General features: G+C 55.9%; 10 protein-coding genes across 10 annotated transcripts; 7 read left to right on the top strand and 3 right to left on the bottom strand.

The window, feature by feature from the left end:
• Positions 1 to 1,041: 1,041 nt before the first annotated feature.
• Positions 1,042 to 3,662, top strand: UV8b_03246 (uncharacterized protein; the record flags this gene model as incomplete). Its single annotated transcript, XM_043140744.1, has 3 exons — positions 1,042 to 2,856; positions 2,931 to 3,413; positions 3,489 to 3,662. The coding sequence occupies 3 exons, from the start codon at positions 1,042 to 1,044 to the stop codon at positions 3,660 to 3,662; spliced, it is 2,472 nt and encodes an 823-aa protein (XP_042996678.1).
• Positions 3,663 to 4,018: 356 nt separating this feature from the next.
• On the bottom strand, positions 4,019 to 4,505 carry UV8b_03245 (uncharacterized protein; the record flags this gene model as incomplete). Its single annotated transcript, XM_043140743.1, has 2 exons — positions 4,019 to 4,235; positions 4,336 to 4,505. 2 exons carry the CDS (start codon positions 4,503 to 4,505, stop codon positions 4,019 to 4,021), a joined length of 387 nt encoding a protein of 128 aa, XP_042996677.1.
• A 1,005-nt stretch (positions 4,506 to 5,510) lies between these two features.
• On the top strand, positions 5,511 to 7,449 carry UV8b_03244 (uncharacterized protein; the record flags this gene model as incomplete). The annotated part of the gene is made up of 2 exons (XM_043140742.1): positions 5,511 to 5,938; positions 6,078 to 7,449. The coding sequence occupies 2 exons, from the start codon at positions 5,511 to 5,513 to the stop codon at positions 7,447 to 7,449; spliced, it is 1,800 nt and encodes a 599-aa protein (XP_042996676.1).
• Positions 7,450 to 8,453: 1,004 nt separating this feature from the next.
• On the top strand, positions 8,454 to 8,798 carry UV8b_03243 (uncharacterized protein; the record flags this gene model as incomplete). Its single annotated transcript, XM_043140741.1, has 1 exon — positions 8,454 to 8,798. One exon carries the CDS (start codon positions 8,454 to 8,456, stop codon positions 8,796 to 8,798), a length of 345 nt encoding a protein of 114 aa, XP_042996675.1.
• Positions 8,799 to 11,630: 2,832 nt separating this feature from the next.
• UV8b_03242 (uncharacterized protein) lies at positions 11,631 to 12,668 on the top strand (the record flags this gene model as incomplete). Its single annotated transcript, XM_043140740.1, has 1 exon — positions 11,631 to 12,668. The coding sequence occupies one exon, from the start codon at positions 11,631 to 11,633 to the stop codon at positions 12,666 to 12,668; it is 1,038 nt and encodes a 345-aa protein (XP_042996674.1).
• A 1,133-nt stretch (positions 12,669 to 13,801) lies between these two features.
• UV8b_03241 (uncharacterized protein) lies at positions 13,802 to 15,188 on the bottom strand (the record flags this gene model as incomplete). The annotated part of the gene is made up of 2 exons (XM_043140739.1): positions 13,802 to 14,856; positions 14,927 to 15,188. The coding sequence occupies 2 exons, from the start codon at positions 15,186 to 15,188 to the stop codon at positions 13,802 to 13,804; spliced, it is 1,317 nt and encodes a 438-aa protein (XP_042996673.1).
• A 540-nt stretch (positions 15,189 to 15,728) lies between these two features.
• UV8b_03240 (uncharacterized protein) lies at positions 15,729 to 17,031 on the top strand (the record flags this gene model as incomplete). The annotated part of the gene is made up of 3 exons (XM_043140738.1): positions 15,729 to 15,835; positions 15,889 to 16,206; positions 16,275 to 17,031. The coding sequence occupies 3 exons, from the start codon at positions 15,729 to 15,731 to the stop codon at positions 17,029 to 17,031; spliced, it is 1,182 nt and encodes a 393-aa protein (XP_042996672.1).
• A 1,287-nt stretch (positions 17,032 to 18,318) lies between these two features.
• On the top strand, positions 18,319 to 19,572 carry UV8b_03239 (uncharacterized protein; the record flags this gene model as incomplete). Its single annotated transcript, XM_043140737.1, has 1 exon — positions 18,319 to 19,572. The coding sequence occupies one exon, from the start codon at positions 18,319 to 18,321 to the stop codon at positions 19,570 to 19,572; it is 1,254 nt and encodes a 417-aa protein (XP_042996671.1).
• A 143-nt stretch (positions 19,573 to 19,715) lies between these two features.
• On the top strand, positions 19,716 to 20,287 carry UV8b_03238 (uncharacterized protein; the record flags this gene model as incomplete). Its single annotated transcript, XM_043140736.1, has 2 exons — positions 19,716 to 19,959; positions 20,124 to 20,287. 2 exons carry the CDS (start codon positions 19,716 to 19,718, stop codon positions 20,285 to 20,287), a joined length of 408 nt encoding a protein of 135 aa, XP_042996670.1.
• Positions 20,288 to 20,584: 297 nt separating this feature from the next.
• Positions 20,585 to 23,944, bottom strand: UV8b_03237 (uncharacterized protein; the record flags this gene model as incomplete). The annotated part of the gene is made up of 1 exon (XM_043140735.1): positions 20,585 to 23,944. The coding sequence occupies one exon, from the start codon at positions 23,942 to 23,944 to the stop codon at positions 20,585 to 20,587; it is 3,360 nt and encodes a 1,119-aa protein (XP_042996669.1).
• Between the last annotated feature and the right edge of the window lie 17 nt (positions 23,945 to 23,961).

Below are 23,961 nucleotides of genomic sequence, written 5' to 3'. Positions count from 1 at the left end.
GGCTGTGAGAATTGATTGGGTACTGGTCCTCCTCTCGTACAAAACAGAAGGAACCCACGTCGACCGAACAGTGCCGTACCAGTTGCAACAGCACAGCTGCAAGGAGAATATAGAGCTTTCTAAGACATAGTCGCCTCTTTTTCTCTTTTTTTCCTGATAGCCAGGGTCCTACCCAGGGTCCTACGACGGTAATGGATTGTTGTCTCTCACACACAGAGGGCTTCGTGTCAGGTTGTTGTGTTTCCTGGACTTGGCGACTTGGCCACGTCGCGAGAAACTAGGCCCAATTGCAGCACTTGATGGGGAGACGATTATTGATTGGTTGGTTACCCAACTATAAGGTTGGCCGTCCTTCGGGTGGTTCCTTCCATCCATATGTACAGTACATACGCAGACGCTGTGACTTGCCTGTTTCCGCACAGTAGCCCAGGGGAGGGCAAAAAAAAAAAAAAAAAAAAAAAAAAGTGTCAACACAGAGGCGCATTCACGTTTGCCCGACTAACCCCCATCTGTTCCCCTTCATCCCTGGCCTTGACACCAACGCAACATCGCCGCCTTGGCGACTCTGACCAGCATTTGCCGACCGCCATGCTCCCGCCGCGGCTGAGATAACCATCCAGCACGATTACTCTTCTGCCTGCGCCAGCTCTCGCAAAACCATCACACAAACGGCGCCCTGCACCAAGCTTTGCCCTGCTCCTCATCACCCAGTCAATCCACAACGCCCGGTTTTGGCATCTCGAAGCCAACAGTTACAGGCACCCAAAACCCGCGACAGCGTCGACAATGTTTACTTGCGATTGCGATTGCGATTCACCGATATCGAACACCTACTTCGCGTCCGCAGTGCCAGTTTAGTCTGCAACCTGTTCGGTTTCCGACATCAATAGCGCATAGATAATATTGGACGAGACCAAGCCGTTGATGTAGCATCTGTTTGATGTGTATCGCGATCCTCCCGCTTCTCTTCCGCGATCCCCTGTCTCGCCCAAACAATAATAAATTCTAAAGGAGCCTTGGCTGCTGCCAGAAACGGCCATCATGGACCTTCGCTCGGTTCTCAACACATCGGATAACGGCGATCGCAGGCCGTCCAAAGCTCCGCCCACTCCTCAGCAGCAACCTCAATCCAGGCCGTCGCAAAGTCCCGCTCCATACGGCTACCGGGAATATGCACAAGCACCACCTCATCCATCTCCAGGCAAACCGGTAGGCCAAGAATATCCTGTCCATGTTCAACAACAGCAACAGCATCAGCCACCTAACCCGTATCTCCCTTCGCCGTACCAGAATGCCGGTCCGCAACATGCAGCGCGTCCTTCGCAGGTTCATCTTCCTCACCATCCCGGATCGTTTCATGACCCACGGTCTCCTGGAGGAATGCCTGCGCCAGCGCAGTCGCCCTACCGACTTGCACCTACCCCAAACCACAACCCTGATGGTTCCTCAGGACACCCGTTTCCTCCGACTCAGGCTTCCCAAATTATGACGAGCCCACATCAACGGCATCAGCATACCCCTGTATATTACGCTCAACAACCGCAAAATCCGGATGCGTATCCGCAAAGGGAGGCTTCTCTTCCGCCGGGCAATTATGTCCAGCAACACCAACTCCAAGTCCCACAAACACCCCCGATCAGCACTGCTACCGGTCCGTCGCAACAGTATTTGCATCAACGGTCTCAGTCTACACAATCAACACCGACGCCCAACTCGACGCACAGCCAGCACCAATTCGGTCCGCCGCATGCCCACGGCAGCCCTGTTCAACCAACACGTGCGAATTCTGAACACCGTCACCCTTCACAACCTCCCACTCCACTCGGTCCACCTCAATCAACTGCTACCCGCCCACATCCTGGACAACTGACGAGCTTGTCACAGCTTCCCAGTTCATATCAGCAAAGGATGGCGTCTGTCAGCAACGGTCAGCCGCCACAATCACCAGCGCAAGCAAATGCGTCTCTCCGTCGAGTATCGGGACCAACACATAGGGAGTTGCCCGCCGGCCAGGCTCACCAACGATCCAGATCGCTTCAATCGCGCGAACAAAGTCCCTCTGTCAGCCCCCGCACTCGAGTTACTTCGATTGCTAGTAGCTCTGACCGAGTAATGGTATCCCCGGTCGACAATGACAAAAAAGCACCTGCTCCTAATTTCCCTTTTGAAGTCGACCGCGTGGTAACACCAGCCAAACGCAAGCTGGGCGACCGCTATCTGAGCCCTAAAGAGCTGGAACATAAAGAACCACGGCCACCACCTGGCGACGTCAATGGCAGTGACGGTACCAATGCAAAATCGTCATCGTCATCGTCTTCCGCTTCTGCGTCGAAGAAGAAGCGTGTCTGCCGTTCACAACCCCCGATTTGGGCTCAGGATGCTGCTATACTTGGCATTAAAATGCCAAATCAAGCGAATTTTGTTCTTCAGAAAAGGGCACATTCGCACCTCAACGGCAGGATGGAGAGCACCGGCAACTGTGGTAAAACGGATCAGCCAAGCCGGCATGCCTCGCCAGACGTCTTTAGGGCGTCCACGTCGGCAACAGCCAAACCGGCTTCTCTTCCGACTGCAGAGCCTGGGCCGCAAAGCATTCTGGGACCATGGGAGGCCAGCATCACCGGTATCAAACCATATGAGGAGATGTCGAAGACGGTGGCCGACTTTATTTTTATTCACGTGGTTAACAACCCGGATATCAAGGAGATCATGAGCCGAGGTGTTCAGTTTGAAATTGAAGCGAAGCTTGGCACCTTGATTGATAAAGACACAAATTACAGAGTGGACAGGCTGCTAGACACGGAGTGCGTTCTTCATGATAATGGCCGAGTTGCCTTCAGAAGTAGCATGACAGAGGTACTGACCCCCTTTTCTTGCGCTGGACGCGTTGCGTCTCCTTTTTAGCGTCTGGGCTAACAGATGCACCATAGGCACATCACAAAGCATTCAACGACTTTCTAAACCAGGTAGTGATTCAGACGGACCCTCGAGCGCCTAATGGCGCAGGTCGAGTTCAAGTACATTATAAGCACAGACGTGAAATCGATCGATACTTTGAGCTCACACCGGAACTGCAGAGCCGACTTCCTGGGTGCGTGCGATCAAGGCTGGGCTCTCGGGTCAGAAACGTGAAGGCCCGAGTGACATATGACCAAAAAACTGGGCAGGTTCTCAACAAGATTGTCAAAGCAAGGGTGGCAGATATCGACATACACATGCCAACGAATCCCATGGATTGCCGATTAAGCATCAACCTAGAAATGGATTGGGATGGGCCATCAGAGGAGCTGGAACAACTTGGACCCCCCCAATTTGATAAATCAGGAGACAGACAAAAAGATCGGCTGAGTTACACGCAGGGGCATTACCAAATCGATCTGACTCAAGTGACTTTGTCGAATGCAGGTCCTGGAGTAAGCCAACACATACATACCTGACTTTTTCAATTTTTTTCCCCCCGTTCCGTAACTGACTTTTGGAAAAACTAGAACACACAAAGAACTGACAAGGAACACGAGCTCGAGATTGAACTAGCCTCCCCCATTGTACTTGATCAAGGTGCCAAGGCAATGAGTGGAGCGCCTCACAGATACCAGGAGCTGATTGAAGGCTTCCTGGACAATGTACGAGTGCTGGCGCGAAAAGCAAGGGAATTCGGGTGACAATGGGGGAGGGGGTGCTCTTGTATTAGTTTTTGCTCCCTTCTCCGTACATATATGTGGAGAGGTCTTCTTTCTTTTTTTTCTTTTTTTTTCCCTTTTTCCCTTTTAAATATCTTCTTTTCTCCTATATGGGATCATCACTTTGATGGCTATTGTGTCTTGATCTTCATCTCACCAGTCAAGTTTCAAGGGGGGGGGGGGGGGTAAAATTGCCCCATTTTAGCGACATGACTCGAATTGAAAAGGCGCCGGGGGACTGATTCAAGAACGGAAAGCTGTATTTAGACGGTTGAAACATTTTCCATCAGTAGCTGGAGAATGAGTGCTCTTGGAATCGGGCGACGGGAAATCGAGGGCTAGCATCTTCTGGGCTCAGATGGCTTCGCGGGCTGCAAAGTCAGCGGGGTGCTCATTGTCATCGCATCGCGACTTTGTTGGAACTTGATCTTGTCGTTAATTTTTGCCTGGTGGTTCCGTCTCCTGAATCGTGCACGGCGGGTTCGAGTTTCGGCTTCGTTCTTGACGGTTGCGGTTGCCAACGGGTCCGTCCTCGGCCACGCGGAAAGATTCGACCTGACAAACGGATCCTTTGGACGGATGATTCCAGTCCGTTCCCAAAACTACAGTAGCATATGTTGCAATCTCCGTGTGGGGGATGACATGGTTCACGTACCTGGTCCCTGCCAAACTTGTATGTGATTGGCCAGGCCGCTTCTGACGGTCTTGATTGTGGGTCGCTCCACCACGATTTGCTTGTTCTGTGGGCAAGTTGCTTGCTTGCTTATCAATGCCTTCCGTCTCTGTCAACAAAACAACATCGACGATAAAACTCTCCAGCAGCATGCAGATAATGCTCCGTCAACTAGACACGATGAGAGCTCGCCAGGAAGCGGAACCTGGCACACCGTCAAATGGCCATCCTGTCCGACGGCAATCCTGCCGACTTTGCCCGTTACGTCTCGAAAGCCAATGGCGTCCACGGCATATGCAGCTCCGTGCCAAACCACCCGCAGCCGACTGGGGCTAGATGCGCGCGGGTGCTCCGTAAACGTGTTATAATTGCCAGCCAGACAATGATTGTTGGCACCGTTGAATCATCAAATGCCACCGAAGCTCGCGCAGAGACTCATTGACAGGCATGTACCAGGTATGTAGATAACTAATCTACGGAGTACCTTGCCTCCTCACCTACCTCCTGTGAGGGTAGATACCTTATGTACTTGGTTCCAGCAGCCCCTCCCCCGCCTTTGCATCCGCCATTAATCTGGGAGGTTGGCGCTGATTGAGGCGCTGATAGCGGCGCTGCTTGCGACGCTGATGACGGCACCATCCTCAGTTCCACCGCACCTGTCGGCTTCCTTATCGCCTTCGGCACCAGCTGATATAGCTTCCTTCAATTACCGACGACACACCAGCTTGAGAGTCCACTCCTTTGCCCCTGCTGTTGCTAGTCTCCATCAAACTTTTGCTTCGCGGCCCCGGCCCCGGCTTCTCCAGATGCCCTCCTGCTACGTTGCATCTCCTTCTCTTCTTGTCCGCAACTGGACGGTTTGTTCAAGTTGAATGCGCGGGTCCCTTCACAAGTCAGAGGCGCCGCTTACCGGATTTCCGGCAATCTTCCACCCCGGCAAGAAAATACGACGACATGGTATAGACCAGACTTGGAAAAGGAGGACACAGGCAGGTACACAAGACATTCCGGCTTCAGCACGGTGTTGGCCATAAACCGCCAGGACTGATGATAACCGCCCGGCCACGACTTGTCCATCCGACCCCAAAATCTTTACATCCATCTCTTTCCTAGCGCAAACCAAACCTGCCCTCCTTTCCACGACAACACCAACATCAATGGACCAAGACCATGCCTCAGATACCATCGTCCCGCCCAATGCAGCAGTCAACCGAGGATATGCTCCGCGCGTCAAGGCTCGCCTTCGACGCGCCGGTCGAGCATTAACCACCCGAGATGGCCTGCTTGGCGACTACGACTATGCTTTTCTCTTCCGGCCCAATCTGCCTTTCATGACCAAGACCTCCCACCGCAGCCCTTTCTTCGGGCTCAACGATAGGATGCCCGTTTTACTCGGCATGCTGCTGGGCTTGCAGCATGCTTTGGCCATGTTGGCTGGTGTTATAGCTCCTCCTCTGATCCTTGGTGGAGCCGGAGGCGCAAACCTTGAGACAGCACAACTACAATATCTCGTCTCTACGGCTCTCATAGTATCAGGACTTTTGTCCAGCGTCCAAATAGCTCGAGTTCGGATCCCAAAGACAAAGTAAGTCTTCAACACTCAAGATCTTACCATGTTGGGAAAGTATTGTTATCAAAGGCCCTGGTCACGTAAAATGCCTCCCGTTGTAACTGGTTCGTTCTTGGCCCTTTTCGATTAACACTTGCCTTCTCTCCACCAATAGATACTTCATCGGCACCGGTGTTCTTTCTGTTGTCGGCATCTCCTTCAGCATCATTCCCATCGGTCAAGGGGCTTTTCGTCAAATGTACGCCAGCGGCTTCTGTCCTTCGGATGCCCGTGGAAATCTCCTCCCATGCCCGCAAGGCTATGGTGCTCTGATCGGCACCTCGGCCATTTGCGCCATCACCGAGATTCTCATCTCCTTCCTCCCGCCCAAGGTCCTCCTCAAAGTTTTCCCTCCCATCGTGACTGGGCCCACGGTGATGCTCATCGGCATCCATCTCGTCGAAGCCGGCTTCAAGGACTGGATGGGGGGCAGCGGACCATGCTCGAATCCTGCCGCATCAGGAGCCCAGGCCGGCTTATTCGCCTTGTGCCCCAACATCAACGCACCGCATGCCTTGCCATGGGGCTCACCCGAATACCTGGGCCTGGGCTTTGCCGTATTCATCACAATCATCATCTGCGAACGCTTCGGCTCTCCCATCGTCAAGTCCACCTCTGTCATCTGGGGGCTGCTTGTCGGATGCATCATCGCCGCAGCCTGCGGCTACTTCAACCGCGCAGGCATCGATTCCGCCCCCGTCGTATCCTTCATCTGGGTCCATACTTTCCCACTGAGCGTCTACGGACCCCTCGTGCTGCCCATAATGGCAGTGTTCGTCGTATGCGCCACCGAGGCGGTGGGTGACATCACCGCGACGTGCGACGTATCCCTCATCGAGCTCCAAGGACGTACGTACGAGTCCCGGATCCAGAGCGGTCTCCTCACGGATGGCATCAACGGCATCGCTGCCGCCCTGATGACCATGACGCCCATGAGCCGATTTGCCCAGAATAACGGCGTCATTGCACTGACTCGATGTGCGAATCGCAAAGCCGGTCTGGCATGCTGCCTCTTCCTCGTCATCATGGGCATCTTTGCCAAGTTCGCCGCTGCTCTCGTGGCTATCCCTTCCTCTGTCCTAGGCGGCATGACGACCTTCCTCTTCAGCGCTGTGGCAGTATCCGGCATGGCAATCATCAACCGCGGGACCACGTTCGACCGACGCACGCGGTTCATCCTTACTGCCGGCCTGGCCTTGGGCTACGGCGCAACACTTGTCCCTACCTACTTTGACCGCATCTTCACCTACTCGGGCGGAAACCACGCACTCAAGGGTCTCCTCGACGCCGTTGTTCTGGTCATGGAGACGGGCTTTGCAGTGACTGCAGCTGTCTGCATGGCTCTCAATCTAGCCCTGCCGGAGGAGTTGGACGACAATATCGACGCTCGAGCTGTGGACTTGACAGTGGCGAATATACCTTTGGCCAAGGAATCTGACGCGGACAAAGGGAAAGTCCCTCGCCATGGACACGAGCATGCTAGCTGAGTTGAGATACTTCGTCATTCGCGGAGCGATATTGTGATTGGCTATGACGGCAGCTCGGCAGCTTGGCCAGCAAGCTGCCATTATCGATATTTGCACGGTTCGAATCACAGTCCTGTTTAGTGCTGGCGCCTCCAGTCACTCGCGGCAGCCAGGTGGGACAGGCCTCGCAACGCTGGGCGACTGAGTAAGAAGCTGGAGACAAACGACCATCAAGTGCACAACCCACCTTCAGCATGGTCCAGATGACCGCTATACGAATTGCGCATTTGCACCTCAGAGATGCCGTCTGACGGATTTACGAAGGCTTTGGATACGCCAAACTTTACGCATTTCCGAGGCATGCTTAATTAAGTGGATAAGCGCAACACGGCTGCATGCCTATTTACAATTGCGACACAGCACATCCGAGCAGTCACTTCATGACACAGCTAGAGAGGGGCCGTCAAGATGTATCGGCCCGTAATGATATTGAACATGAGGGGCCCCCTCTCACAGCAAAGCGCTGCCCGAGGTAAACATGCGATATAAAGCAAAGAACGCCGTGACGCCAGATCGCCGACATCAACTAAACAAAGCGAAAAGAGCTATATCTTGGGCCCTTGTCTGGCTGTGCCATTAAGTGACTGCTCGGATGTGCTGCATCGCGATTACAAATATTCGGCTATACACGCATATATATGCTAACGCAAGCATGCCTCGAAAGTGCTTAAACTCTTGCCTATCCGATGCCTTTGTAAATCCATCTGCCGGCATCCCTGATGTGAAATGTATGCGGTTGGAAAGGTACTCCCCCGTGGGTGCTCCTGTTTCAACCACGTACCTATTTTGTACGTCTGCATGTCTCAACTTGGAATTTAGTCGCTCGTTTTCATCTGCGACCCAGTGGAATCGTCATAGCGGATGTCGCGTATGCAGCAGCGAAGCTGTGTCCATTCCTGACAAACCCGAGTTCTGAGCATCGCAAGGCTGTGGACCGCGCTACCAGATATCTCGTCGTAAGAAACATGTCGCCCTCTGCTACGGGGGAAGCCCAGAGATTCAACGTCAAATCACGAGTGATGCTCCCTGCGCAGATGATCAAGCTACGCGCTGATCCTCGTAAGGCTACTTTGTACCTGATTAAGCTATTCGGAGGGGCCTATTATTTGAAAAGCCACACGCCAGCCCACAATTACAACTTCAACAACAACAAAGTCAGAGGTGCTTGCTTTACAGCAAGCAGCAAAGGGAAACTATGGCTCTTGAGCGCCCTTTTCACCATCCGCGCTTTCGAATTGATGGAGATTGGACACTCCGTCTCGATTGCGTCCATGACCCATACCGGCTTCCTCGAGACCCGCAACGGGTAGAATGGCGTCATTGGAGAAACAAGCATTGCGTATGTTGTGGGCGGCAAATATTGATGCAAACGGGACACGCTTTTTCCATTCGCAACGCGGTGAGCCGTCGGTCTGCGAATAACGTGGAGTGACGGTCCCTCGATGAGCTTGCGCATGGCTGGGTGGCGGCATGTCCTCCTTAACGCCACTTGCACGCGTGCAACGCACGAAAAATCTGAACAAGCGTCGTGGGTATCCTACTTGCGAGCATGGGGGCTTGTTGAAGCTTGCCTCGACCCGCGTCGCCTTGCCAGTTCCTCGCCAGGAACATCCAGGGACATGGTGGATGGGACTGGACTCCCTTGCACAGCCTGCATCTGCAGCGGCATTGACTGCTGCCTTGCCATGCCGTCAGGGCAAGGCAGAGGGGGGGAGGGTATTTACTAGTAGGCCCAGCTGCTCACGGGAGTTGGTCAGTGCCTTGTGAAGCCATCTGCTACTATTATATTAGTGAGTGGGTACACAAGCAAGGTCGCATAATTCTACCGGCATCCTAGTCGTAACCAGCTATGAAACTATCGGCGTGCTTAAGAGCGGTCTTGATGCGCAGCCTATATAGGATAACCAGCCGTATAGTATAGTATAGTATAGTATGTGTATGTAGGTTGCCGCTCTCGAGTGATATTTTGCAATCTAGTTTTAGTCCGAGTCGATATATACGTCGATGTAATAGATGCAGCATTCTTGGCGGCAGAATATAGTGCTGGAAGCTATGCTTTGGTGGACGATGTGGTAAGCGTGTGCTGTTTAGTTGCTTCAGCCAATCGGTCCGCCGAATAGACTTGAGAAAGAGCCCCATGAGGTTCTGCGACTGGGATGCCTGGTTAGGTGGTGCCGTCACCCGTGCCAGTGTACTTATCCAGTGGTGGCACAGCATTCTAACGAAACCGAAAAAACGGGTGTCGCAGAAAACATCATGACACTCTAGAGGGGAGAAAAAGAACGGATACATGCCGCCTCCCAGCGATGCATTTCTCTCGACAACCCGGAGTCTGGCGACAAGTGCCATGGATTGATCGGCAGGGAAAAAGGCCATCATCGTCGTCGTCGTCGTCGTCACCGCAGGCACGCTTACGCTTTCGAGACAAGCCCGTGCATGAGAGCCAACGCACCGGGGCCGCGGCATGGGATGCCTGCCTACCTGGAGGCTGGAACGGAGGGCGGAGTATCTCGACCAGGAAATGGGTTGAGCCTCGTGTGTCCCGTCCCAGCACAAGGCTCAAGCCACCTTGCCACTTCCTGCTTTGGCACAAAAAAATGTGAATGACTCGAGAACTTGGATGGCTCGTCGTCTCCTCGCGCGTGCATTGGGTTGGTTTTTGCGACTTTCGACTTTTGATAGTGCCACTGCCAGGGCTTTGGTGTGGGGTGCGGAGGGGGGAGTTCCTGCAAGACATGGACGAATCAGAAGGCGGTCCAATCGCGCACCGACGAGGACAATTGGACATGGAGCCAAACAGACATTGGCCGTAAAGGTTCCCGCTTACTTGCAGTAGCACTTGACCCAAGCATGAGCACTCCGTACTCCGTACTCCCCAAGCATCTCTCGGGCTTTGCCGGTCTTTCATCACCCGTATCACCGTATCCCTGGTAGGTTAGGTCTGGTGCCTGCCTGTTGCCCAGGTACCTAGGTACTTACTTGCCTGCCTCAGTACCTGCTTGTCGACCATGTGTGGGGCGGGAACGGATCTGTTGGGTTTACCGGTGTGTAGGGATAAGTGGTGCGCCAGGGTGCCAGGGTGCCAGGGTGTTGCAGTACCCTGGAAAAATGTGGGCGTCGATGCTAAAATCCCACCGCAAAAGGATGGCGATTTTGGGAAAAGGTGGTGAATTCCACCAAGATGCCCGTCTTTTCCAGACCCTGATTTCGTACTCTTCCACCCCAGCGTGGCCGGACAGGAATCTCCGTCCTGGCTTTGCCGGCGCGGGACACCCTTGGGCAAGACCAAACCCCCGACCCACACGCCCCCCTGGAGACACCCCCCTCCAGGACACCCCCCTTTTTCCCCACCTCATCCCCTCCTCTAGCAAATCACTGGTCCAGCTTGTCCCACGTCTTGCCTCGCTCCCCCTCCTGCTGCCAACCAATGCAACGCAACGCAACGCCTGGTTTTGGCACTAAAAAATAAAACAACGACTTGTGATCCATTGGGATCCGTCGAGAGGGCGCAACGCCCAGCTTGACCAGCTTGACCATTTGACCCGACTAGAACCAGCTTACCGCAACACATGGGGCCAAAGGTTGGTCGCCAAACCCCCCTCCCCCCACCTTTTCCCCCTGCCAGGGATGGGAAACTGGCTGAAAGGCGACATTAGCACGGCCATCGAGGCCTCCTCAGTCCCTGACTGCTGCTGACCCTGAACGGGAGGAGGAGGGGGGATTGCATTCTGGGTTCCCGCCTTGCCTCTTTCCGTCGCTCCGATGCATTCTTTTTGCCGCTGGTGTGTCCGGTCCCCAGTGTGCCCACTTGGTGCCCATGTTTCTGTGCGCTGTTTCATGGCTCTTGCGGGCATGTCGAGCGACAGATGGATATCAGGGACAAACAAGGATGCCCGAAAATATATTGAGGAGGGGGAGGTGAGGGAGGTAAGGGAGGGAGGTTTCGATACCCGGCCCCATTCATCAGTGCCGACAGTCGCCAACCCGGCCCTCGTCAACCCTTCATACTCGTCAACCCCGACCCGACCAAGCCCCGTTGAGACGCCCGTGACTGCGAAGCCAGGAAAGGTTTTGCTTTGGTTTTGAATCGACACCCGCGGCATCGTCACAAAGGCGCTCGCCTCTTGTTCTGCGAGGGCTTGATGAACACAGACGCCAAACCCAACCCGTCTTCAGCCGGACCGTCGGGCGCAACAAGTGCCTGCTCAGCCGGCTCTGCTGCCCTCTCGCCGACTTCGAACCAGCTGCTGCCGCCCGGGAGCGCCGGCATAGCTGCTGGTGGTAGCTCATCTGCCACTCCTGCAGTTGCTGGCGCTGCTGGAGCCGAGACCAACCGCACCTCGTCCTCAGCACCACCAGCTGGTGGCTCGCGCTCCGGCTCCCAGGCCCGGAAACCGCACGTCAAGTCGCCGCGCTCCGAGTACGGCGCCTCGTCCAAGTCGACACGAACCGAAGGGTCCCACCGGTCCTCCCATCCGGAGACGCCTTCACCCCGGATAGTCTACGGCTCCGGCACGCTCGCGCGCCTGCCGACCGAGCTGGAGCGACTCGGCGTGACCTCGCCGCTCATCGTTTCCAGCCCGTCCAGAATCACGCTCGCCCGCCGGATCCAGGGCCTCATCCCCAGCCTCCACGCCCGGATCCTCGACTCGGCCGTCGTCAACGTGCCTGCGCGCGTCGTCGACGAAGCCGTGGCCCGCATAGACGACCGAGACGTCGTCATCAGCGTGGGCGGCGCCTCGGCCCTGGGCTTGGCCAAAGCCATTGGCTGTCGCAAGGGGATTCCTCACGTCTGCATCCCCACCACCTACAGCGCGTCGGAGATGATGCCTCTCCTCCTCGACGCATGCCCCGCAAGACACGGCAGCGTGTCCGGCAGCAGTGCCGTCGGGGATGCCAGCCGCAGCAGCAGCAGCAGCAGCAGCAGCAAGAGCAAATCAGACAGGCCTCAGCGCCGGGACTCGGCAACCCGGGGCGGCTCTCGTAAATCGCCTCGCACCACGTCCTTTCGCGACCCGAGAGTGCTTCCTGAAGTCATCATATACGACGAAGATTTGACCATGAGCATGCCGAAGCGCTTTTCCGCACCTTCTGGCGATGTAGCCATGGCGCGTTTGACCGAACGACGCGACCAAGATGACACGGCGCAATGGAGCTATCTTCATCTCCCTGGGGTTTGAACGTTCTTCGGCGGGCTTCATGGGCAAATGCAAATTTTACATCCAACAAGCTAGTACCTGGGTGGCATTTTCCCCTCCCCCGGGATATCAAACGGCCGTCCCTTTCTTTTCATCTGTTTTGAGGTCCCTCGGTATCCGAGAATATAACTTGCTTGGTTTTACGCCGCCGTGCGCTTTATTGATTTTATTTTATTTTATTTTATTTTATTTTATTTTATTTTATCTTATCTTCGGATCAAGCCGCCGTTCGAAGCCTCGAATGCCAAGTGCGACATTCCTTTTCTATTTACTAAACGGGGTATTCCACTTTCCATGAAAACGGGCGTTTTCCTACTTGCCATGAAAGTCGGGTGATCCTGGCAGCAACACCTATGCTACAGATACAGAGCAAGAGGCTTTATCAGAGGCAGCCTGAGCAGGTTCAGAATTCCTGTCAGGAGCACTTGTTCGGTGCAGGCCACACCGGAAAGATTCACAAAGCAACCACGACCCTATCCTTCGGGGGAACATACAGGCCGTGTCGTTTCAGGATGCTGTCTGTTCTGCCACATGGCTGCTGTCCACAACGACCCCCAGCTTTCATGCTACCGCCCCCCTTTTGCGACATCAGCGCACAGCATGTGCTTTGCGGCCCCGTCTAGCTACGTGCGAAGCCGAAGACTGTCCGTTCGCAGCACTTACAGCGTCGTTTTGGTTTTGCGCTCCCATGGGTTCAAACATGTCGCCATGGGCGGCATGTCTGTTTTGTGTCAGGGAACATGTTCCACGAAGAGCTTTGCTTGAACTGCATGCATGTATGGAGGGCCAGTGTAGGGAAGGATGCAAAACAGCAAACGCGCGGACTCTTGTTGTCTGCTGCATGGTTTCTCATTTTATTTTCTTTGAAAGAGACGAGATGGAGAGAAGAATAGCCCTTGCGACGTGTGGGAGCCTGTGCCCTTGTCTGTAGATAGCACCAACTATCAACGGTTGGAAACAGGACGGCAAGGAGCCGCATTGCATTTGCGCCAAACTATGCCATCAGGTCGCGGTCATCGGTGTAGAATGCTTTTCCCGTTTCTGCCTAGCAGCTCGTCATGTCATGCCGCAAACTCGATTCAACGCCCATAAACTCGAGACAGTTCCTCGTCCAACTAGTCAATCCCATCAAAGGCCATAATTCCATGAGCACCCATAGGCCCTAGTTTACGCTTTTGCGACTCCTTGCGCCTCTTGGCCCGCTGCTTCATCTCTTGTACGCCATCTCCCTCGCTGTCGTCGTCCTCGTCGTCCTCGTCATCATCATCGCCATCGCCATCGTCATCGTCATCCGATTCAGCCGCCCTTTTCGCATGGCCGCCTCGCTCCTCTTCCTTCTCGATTTTATCATCATCACCCTCGTCGTCACTTTCTTCCTCTTGCAACTCGGACAACTTCCCCCATACTTTGATCATCCTCCCACCGGCACTAATCAGTCTGTTATGACAGTCGAACCCGAGAGACACAACACCTTCCAAGTCATCATGTCGAAGGTTACCCGACCTGTTGACTTCCCGACGGACGAGATCAACGATGCGAAGACTTCCGTCACCAACCCCGCAAACAACCTTTTTCCCCAGCCCCATATCCTGGGGCACTGGGACTATAGCATCGATGCTCTCGCCGCCTCCCTTGCCGCCATCGACTATAACGCGCTCTTGCTGGTCGTCCCATGACCCTTTATCCCAGAGGGTCAGGACGCCGCTTCCGGACCCAATGGCTACGACACCGTTGTTCCGCTTGCTTTTGGGACCCATGCCCGGCATGAAGCACGCACTCAGGAGCTCGTCCTCCTGATCTTCGCTGCGGACTAGGACGCCGCGTCGCACATCAGTTACTGCCAGCGTTGTGCCCCCCGTGCTGACCCATTGCTTGGAGAATCCGCTGGTGCTTTCTTCCGAAGGGGGCAGAGGTGTGACGGACGAGACGTAGTCCGAATGAGGGAAGTGTGTTTGCGCTGGCTTTCTACCCGGGGCGCCATCCCGGAGATCAATTATGTGCAGAGCTCCAGAATCGGTTGCCAAGAGGAGGTGTTGCGGATTGAGGACGTGAAGTAGGGTCGGGGCGTCTGGGACCGACGTCGTGCTTGGAATGGCTACTTTCGAGGCGACTTTTCCGCTACTGGGATCAAAGTATTTCACCAGGGAGTCGGTTCCGGCAGAGTACATGGCTGGGCATATAACGTTAGAAGGCAAGCAACTTGGGGGTAATCGCGAATGTGCTCTCCCTATGTAACCTACCTGTGCCATCATGACCGTAGGCCAGACACCTGCAGCTTCCTTTATGCCTTCTAGTCTTCCAGACAGTGTCTACCATGCCTTTGCCATCGCTCATCACGCTTGTATCTGCGTCGTCATCTGCGTCGGAGCCATTGCTGGGTGGGAGCCGAAACGTCTCTACATGACCGCTCGAGAGACCGACCGTAAGCAGCGGCTCGGTAGGGTGTAAGGCGGTTGCAAACACGTCCGACTGCAAAGGCAGGGTGCAGAGGTTCTCAAACATGGTGCTGTCGCACAGGGCCGCTGGCGGACGGAGCGATGCTGCGGCAGAGGGACGATGCAGGGAAAATAAAAAAATAAAAAAAAACCAAATAACAATCAACTACTCGTGGCTCTCTGCACCTTTGTCATGACTCCTTGGGTTTTGGAGTGGCTGTACTCTGGCAGCCGGGGAATCAACAACTTTGTTGCCAGGGAATCGCGCTGGGCAATTTTTTTTTCTCCTTTTTTTTTTTTTTTTTTTTGCACTTCCGGGCTTGGGGGACTCTCTTTTTGCGATGCTTTGTTTTTTGTCAAACTTGATCAGGACAGTGTGAAAATGCTGGAAGCGGCATTGCGCACGGTGCTTTTCGGTTGGTTTCCAAAACTGCAAGAGTGAGCAAACGTCGGACCTGTGATATCATCAAATCTACGTATATAAAGTTGAGGAAAAGAAAGGGCTTCTGCGCAGAACCGCATATAGTCTTTCAAATCTTACCAACTTTCGAGTCTGTTATCTGCTCCTTTCGGATTTGAGTCAAGCGGCCATATTCGTCAAGCCAACATGAGATGCTCGAAAAGCTGCGCAGTATTTCTGCTTCTGTTTGCCCAGGCCACTATGGCCGTAGCTTCTGATTCTTCTCCTATCAGATGCATCATGTATCTTACAGGGTCAGTGGCAAACTTGCAGGCAAATTTGTACCAGGCCTAACCGTCACAAACAGACAGCACAATGTGGTTCCATCGAATAAGAGCCTGAGAGACCATATCACGCATGTCGCTCTAGCCTTTATGAGGTCTGATGTCTTCAACTCTGAAGATGAACACCCAGACTTTCCACTCTTTACCTCGGTGACGCAGGTACGCAATCAGTTCAATCCGGGAACCAAAATCATGGTGGCGGTTGGCGGGTGGGGTGATTCCCAAGGTTTTGAGACAGCGTGTCGCGACGAAGCTTCAAGATCAAGATGGTGTGGAAATGTGAGGAAAATGATTGACGGTGCTGGTGCTGATGGCGTGGACATTGACTGGGAGTATCCAGGGTGAGATGTCTTGTAGCCAACGATGCAACCTGTCATGCATGGCTGGCTAATCTAAGCTACTCCCACAGCGGCAATCGCGACGACTACAAGATCATTCCAAATGAAAAACGAGCGTGGGAAATTGAAGCTTTCGTGCAGCTGTTGATGGATCTACGCAGGGCGATTGGCCCAGACAAGATATTGTCCATCGCAGTTCCTGGCCTGAGTCGAGACATGATGGCGTTCACGGCGGACACCTTACCGCGCATTGTTGAACAGGTTGACTTTATCAACGTCATGACCTACGACTTGCTCAACAGGCGTGACACAGTCGTCAAACACCACAGCGGCGTTGCAGCATCGTTGGCATCTATCCAGACGTACAGAGAAAGAGGGGCCCCCCCGCAGATGCTGAACCTGGGACTCGCATACTACGTGAAGTGGGCGATGACGGAAGAATGCGATTACGGCGATCCTCTGGCATGTCCGACGCAGGTCCTCGAAGACCCGGACACGGGAGCAGACCTAGGCAGGACTGGTGCTTTTAGCTGGCACGATGCGGTACCCGAGGAACTCGCGCCGTCATTTGCGCGCGCCATGGCCGACGGCAGATACTTTGAAGACGGCAGTTACGGCTACCTGGACCCTGCGGAGAGACGTTGGTGGACATTTGACACGGAAAAGGTGATTCCGCGCAAATTCGACGATATTGTGCGGCCGCAGAGGCTGGGCGGCGTATTCGCTTGGGGGCTGGGAGAAGATGCACCGCAATTTTCCCTGCTTTCAGCCACGGTCGATGAATTGGAAAGGCTAGGGGATAATAATACGGACCGAGATGAGCTGTGACTCTCACTGATGGAGATTGCCGGGGAATAGGCCTACATCGCGAGATAGTCGTGTCAAAATGACGAGGATGACACAGGAGACAGGTCACGGCTTACTATGCAGCGCATTGCATTTGGCGTTTTTATCCATTTCGAAGTTGATGCTACGCTACGGAGTGCGCTGTCGTCGGATTAGGCAAGTGAGTGCTCTACAAGCGCCCGACCTTGCCGTCAATCGAGAAGTCGGATAATCTCTTCCATGCTCTATTATGGCCGTGTGGAAAACTCTCCTAGCCAACAAGAAACGCTCCCTCTCCTGTTCTCAACGGCAATGGAACTCCTGGAGTTCTGTCCCTCGTCGGCTCACACGGCGAACCCGTTACTGGAAGCGGAAGCTAGCTAGCACAGCTAAACATGCACAATAGTTCCCTGCTGTGACACGGTAGGTCTTTGGTACGTAATTCGCCTGGGAAAGTGAAGCTGATGGATAAAAGCCCTGATAAAGGCCAAGGTTCCGGTTGTCTCCCAATCCTGACGAATCACGCTGCTCAACTCGCCCACGCACGACGTCTGTACCACATGTTCGGCGACTTGCCCTTGAACCACAAACATGCGTTGCAGGCCGAGTTCTCTTAAAACCCCATCCCGAAAGCGGCAACTGTTATTGCAGGTGGTTTCAATGCCTCAGCTGGCGAGGTGAGGTGAGCACCCATCTCGTAGCGCGCGCACCCACCGGACACAAAAGCTCTCGCTCTTGTTTGAGGATGAATGTTGGGGCGGATAAAACGCTCTTACGGAATCAGACCCGGGCGTTTCGTGTCAGCCAGATAGATCTACCCAGTGGCGGCCATTTGGCGGAAGAGATCGGCAAGTCCACGTGGGCGGGCTTGGGAGGCCAGGCATCCAGCAGGCCTGCCCTACTACTAGACGAAAAGACTTGCAAAATAACAATCACCCCGGGATTCAAGATATTGGCGGGCGGCCCGTGGAGACTAGTTCACGTCATTCCTGGCTACAGCGCCATCCCGGGTGCATGCTTTTCTGCGGAACAAGCACTAGACGGTTCTGCTCAGGCTTCAATCTGCAAAGCAAACCGTGTGTGTCCAAAGCTCCGTCCGGCTAGGAATGCCTGTCAGATTCGGCGCCTTGGCGAACTCTATCCAAGGCTGGCGGCACGACCGGACTGAAGAAGAGTCGGTGAACTTGGCAGCATATTTTACATACGCGTCCCGCTCTGGGAGGGGGGACACCGGCACCCAAGGACGCATCATTGCTCATCCCTAGATGAAGCATCCGCAACACCATCGCAATGCATGCCGCCGTCTCGTCTCTGCTGGTCGGCGTCGCTGCCGTCAGCTGTGTCTCGGCGTCGCCTTGTCCAGGCCACCGCAACCCCATCGTCATCAGACGTATCGACCTGGGACCAAGACCATACTATCTGGTCAACAACATGACTGAGGGCCCGCTCAAGTCCAGGCTCATGTCCTGCCAAGAGCTGACCATGAGGCCGTCCATGTTCTCAATCGGCCACCGGGGCGGTGCTTGCCTGCAACTCCCCGAACATTCCAAAGAGTCCAACATGGCCGGGGCGCGCATGGGCGCCGGTGTGCTCGAATGCGACGTCACCTTCACCCGGGATCGCCAACTCGTCTGCCGCCACAGCCAGTGCGACTTGCACACGACGACCAACGTGGTAAGCATCCCTAGCCTGAACGCCAAGTGCGCAAAGCCCTTCGCCCCGGCAAGCGACGGCAAGCCAGCCTCGGCGCGATGCTGCACCAGCGACCTCACGCTCGCCGAGTACAAGTCTCTCTGCGCCAAGATGGACGGGTTCAACGCGAGCGCCACGACCCCCGGGGACTTTCTCGGCGGCACCCCCAGCTGGCGCACCGACTTGTACTCGACGTGCGGAAAGCTCCTCGACCTGGAGGAGCACATCGCCATGGTCGAATCGCTGGGCCTTCACCACACGCCCGAGCTCAAGGCTCCCGAGGTGCCCATGCCCTTTGCGGGCAACTACACCCACGACATGTTTGCCCAGCAAATGATTGACGCGTACAAGGGGGCCGGCGTCCCGGCGTCGAGAGTCATGGCTCAGAGCTTCGAACCCGCGTCCGTACGCTACTGGCTCGAGAAGGAGCCGGAATACGGCGCCCACGCCATCCTCCTTGACCAGTCGGGCAACGGGCCGGGCCGGATGGCCGAGGCCGTCGAGAACCTGACGCGCTATGCCAGGGAGGGCATCCGGACGATGGCTCCCCCGATGCACTACCTGGTGGAGGTTGACCGGGGCAGGATGGTGCCGAGTGCGTATGCGAAGAGGGCCAAGGAGCTGGGGCTCCGGCTCATCACCTGGAGCTTGGAGCGATCCGGTCCGCTCGCGGCGGTCCATGCCAAGGGCGACTACTACTACGGCGGCGTGGAGGGGCTGGTCAGCAAGGACGGCGACATGTACGAGTATGTCGACGCGCTGGCGAGGCAGGTGGGTGCGGCGGGCATGTTTTCCGACTGGAGCGGCACGGTGACGTTTTACGCGAACTGTTTCGGGCTGCAGCTGGTGTAGACGGGCGGTTCACATAAAGCAGGGTGAGTTGGTCCGCGACGAGCGGTAGGACTTTGTACGAAGCCATGATGTCGGGACCCGTGAGAACTAACGCTTGCTTGCTCTGTCTGTGTACACCAGCACAGACAGAGACGGGCCCAACCATGCACTGGCGACGAGCGTCAGCGATTGCTGCCAAAGACCGCCGCCCCGCTGGCCCGGCTGCGGTTTTTGTCATCTTTCATCCCGCGAGATTGACCGACTGCATCGACATGGCTGCGGCGCAACGCCGGTCGGGGCTCAAGACCTGCAGCGACACGCTCGCCACAGCAAGAGGCGGGAAAACAGCCTTCTTTTCCTCTTTGCTCCTTGCCGGCCTGCTGGGCACCTGGGCCAACGGGATTCTTGGTGAGCAGCATCTAGCAGCGGCCCGACCGCTTCCGCGGCGTGCAGCGCAAAACGGCATGTCAGCCGGGGCCTGTGGTTGCAGCCCCGACGCGGCAAAAATGGCGTCCTCAGGAAGAGCGCCGTGCCCCATCAACCACGCATCTGACTTGCCCCAAGGACACCAGTCGCCTTCCAACCGCAACACGGCGGGCTGTCCGCCAAAGGACCAGGTCTTGTCGTTCATGAACAGTATCTACTTCGGAATGCTACATGGCATCCTGTCGTCGGCCAGCAATCTTTGTCCTTTTTCGTTTGGTCTCTTGAAAATGCTCTTCGGTGCAGCTTGTAGATATCGCTTTATGTAGGTTGTTCATTGTCACGTTACTTATAGATGGATGGGTTTAGGTGCGCTGCCCGAGCCCACCAAGAACCTTTAGCAGTAAGCAAATCAAGAATACGCTGTCAAGGTGCACCCTCACAGTACATAGAATTCATCTCACAAAGTAAATCTAATCGGGATGCGCTCCCACCGCCTGTTCCAGCTCCTGCAACATCATCCAATGTCATCGCCTTCTATAGCAACTCCAAATGTGCTCGGCAACTCCTCCCCCTAGACTTCGCCGCTTCGCCGCCCCCAGCGACGGAATCATGTCCCAGCAATGCCCAGTCCCACGCGTTGTTGGCCGCTTGGCCCCTGCTGCTGGCCTGGCAAAAAGGCGGCGCCGCCCGTGCCGGTCCTCTCGCGCATCCGGCGTCCCTCCATCAGCCCTCGCAGGCCGCGCTTCTGCAGCCCGATGACGCTGCTGAGCTCGCCGTTCCACACAAAACTCATGTCGCCGTCACTGCCTCCCAGCTCGGAGCCCGGCTCGGAGCCTGGCTCGGACCCGCTCGCGCTCGGGGAAGCCGAGACCTCGCCGCTCAGCGGCCGCCCCGGCTTCTGCGCAGCGTTGTTGGGATTGATGCTCGGGCCAGACGCTGGGCCCCCGCTCGGGTCCGTCCTGGATCCGTCGGCAGTCGGGCCCCCCAGCGAAAAGTCCGAGATGGAGACTGCCGAGCTGACGGGGTCCGCGCTGCCGACGAAGAAGTTGGGGTTCAGGGACCCGTCAATACCGCGACCTCCGCCAGCAGCCATGGCCGTCGCGTTGAAAACCGCCGCCGCGTTCCGGCTGTCCAAGAGCCCGTGCAGACGCTCTACCACGGCCTCCAACAAGCCGTCGACGCGGTAGGGCCGCGCAATCTGTAGCAGAGAGCACAGGATCTGAGGTGTGCACAGCGGCGACGTCGGAGGGGGCAACGAGCTCGTGTACAGGAATTGCAGCAAAGCCTGCACGGTCAGGCACGTATGGGGCAGGTACAGGCATCGCGGCCTCGAGTTGGGCGGCAACGATCGAGGCGTGGGGGCGGCATTCACGGCCGCTGGGTCGAGGCCATCTGCCTGAGAACCGGAAGAGGCGTCCCCTGCGGCATCGGCTATGCTAGACGATCCGCCGCCACTCGGATTTGACCCTGACCCGTTGCTTCCGGCCATCAATGTCGGGAGCATGTCTGCGCCGCCCGACGAAGCAGGTGGTGGCTGAGCTGCGTCCTTGAAGCCGGGCGTAATGGTCACTGCCGAGGCCCGAAGTGGATTGCTCGCCAACCCAGCAGCTCTCAACGTGACTGCATCGCTCCCGTCCTGAGTTGCAGTTCCTTCCCGCAGCAGCTGCACGAAGTAGGGCCCCCACCTCCGCGACACGATCCGGGAGTTGACCGGTATTCTCTCCCCGCCAATGCACAAAATGTCCATGTCGGCAAGCTCGCGCATCGCGAGCGCCTTCTCGCCCAACTCCTCGCTGGCCTTCGAGTGGAAGCGGCCGCCAGCAGTATACCCAGCTTTGCGCGTCAAGCTCAACCCGGGGCCGGAATAAGGGCTGCTCGCGGATATGAATCCCGACATTGGGCTACTCTTGCGCGGATTGTCGTAGAACCCGAACGCTTCCAACTCCACCATGCAGACGTTTGAAAAGTTGATCCGTCGGTGGTTGTAGTCGTCCACGAGGCTCCGTTTTCGATTGCCGAGGATGACAAAGGTGTTCCGTCGGTTCCACAAGACGCCGCGATTCCAGCTGCCTTGGCTAAACACGCTGCCCCCGGCATCGATCCGACTCCAGGTCAGAGTCCGAAGATCGAGAGCCCACAGAGCGTACTCTTGCTTGGAGGACGTCAGGTATGTTCCGCTCACCACAAAGTGCGTGTCAATGACCCCCCCGTTGGGGAAGCGCAGCCCAGGAGGGGAGTACGTTCCCGACATGGGCCGTTCCGCCAACGTGCCACCTGGCGCGCGGATTTGCAGTTCGAGTCTGACGTCCAGAAAGTTGTAGTTGGAGTAGATCAGCATGGATGAGCCGGATTCGCGCGCTTCCTGGTGCATGCCGCCGCCGCCGCCGCCGCCGCCGCCGTCGTGGATCCCGCTTAGGCTTCCGTTGGTGTATACCTTGCCGACCTTTCCCGAGGCCGAGGGCGGTAAAGGCGCGGCGACGCTTCTGTAGGCGCCGCAGCTCTTGCCGAGCGGTTGAGTCGACGTCCACTTGAGGCTTCGAAGGTTGAAGACACTAATCTGTTCAATGTAATGATTGGAGCCATCCTGGCCTCCCACAATGACCATTTCGGCACCGCCGGTTCCGTCAATGTTGATGCCGATCCGGCCTTCGTTTGGGTTCGAGGATGATGGGTTATGTTGCAAGGCGGCAAGAGGAGCTCGACTCGACGAGAAGGAGGTTGATGAAGGAAGGATACAAGCACAGTGAGCATAGCGTCCCTGCGGTGCGTCTTGGGCGGGGAGATGGGTCCATTTTTGCGCTTCAACGTCGTATATGTAGACATCAGACATAACGGAAACCTCGGCTTGCTGCTGCTGCTGATCTTGCATTGACGGTGATGGTTGGTTTGGATTCAACGTTGGGGACATGCCGCCGTAACAAACCATTTTTGTATCACCGAGTGCACACATGGAGTGAAAATACCGCGGAGGGGGCACTTCCCCCCCGGTTTCTAGCTTAATCCAGTGGCGCGAGATGAGATCCAACTGGTAGAGGTCAGATGTCAAGGGAGCAGGACGACTCCTCGACAGAATCCTGCCCCCAAAGACATACAATTTGTCTCCGAGTATAGTCGTGGTGGCACCAACCAGGGGAGGCGGCTCCCGTCCTGTGGTACGATGTACGTTGCACATTAGTCCAGATAAATGTGTTGAAGAAGCCTGAGCCGCAGCCGCACCGACCAGCCTCTCTGCTGGCCCTACGGCTGGCGACGGCGCAGCGGAAGCTGGTCCAGTACCCCTTTGTGGTGGGCCTTCTCTTGCAGCGTCGCCATTCGGATCCTGCCTGACGGAGTTGGTCAGACTGGTCATGCTGCTATTCAAGGCCTGCGTGTTCCCATCTCGGCTGCCATATATCAAGCCTGCAGCAGCAGAGGAGCTGGAGGGGTCCATTGCGCTTGAGCCACGATTCATTCTCGGATGAGTGGATCGTGCCGGGGAAGTCGCAACCGAACCGTCGCATTCGACAGCTGACAAGACGGCAGAATTCGATGAAGCAAAGGGGGTTTGCGGAAGTCGCCTGGCAAGGCTCTGCCTCAGACTCGTTCTCCTTGCAGGCGTGGGCCCAGCTGTAGGCGGCGAGGACCCTTTGCCATCCGACAAATGCGGCTGCGACGGGGGCGAGGGCGAGGGCGACGACGGCGAAGGCGAGGGCGAGGGCAAGCTGGCCTTGGTGACACTTGAGCTGGAGCCAAAGCGGTTTTTCAGGCTTAGCAAAGACTTTTTCCGCAATAACCTCCTCGACGGGAGATTCGATGGATGAAGGGGTTCATGGGCGGCGGAAAAGCCGTCCTTGCTGTCGCGACCAGGTTTGGTGCCGCCGTCACTGCCTGCTTCAGGTTCGAACAAAGAAGAAAAACGGCTCTGGATGCGTGACGGAGACGGTTTCTGTGAGCCAGTCGAGGAGGCTGAAGCACCGCCTGGAGCCATTGTTTAGTCAAGTGCTA

Source organism: Ustilaginoidea virens, chromosome 2 (assembly GCF_000687475.1).
Source record: "Ustilaginoidea virens chromosome 2, complete sequence".
NCBI lineage: Eukaryota > Fungi > Ascomycota > Sordariomycetes > Hypocreales > Clavicipitaceae > Ustilaginoidea > Ustilaginoidea virens.
This window is presented reverse-complemented; position numbering and strand designations above follow the sequence as displayed.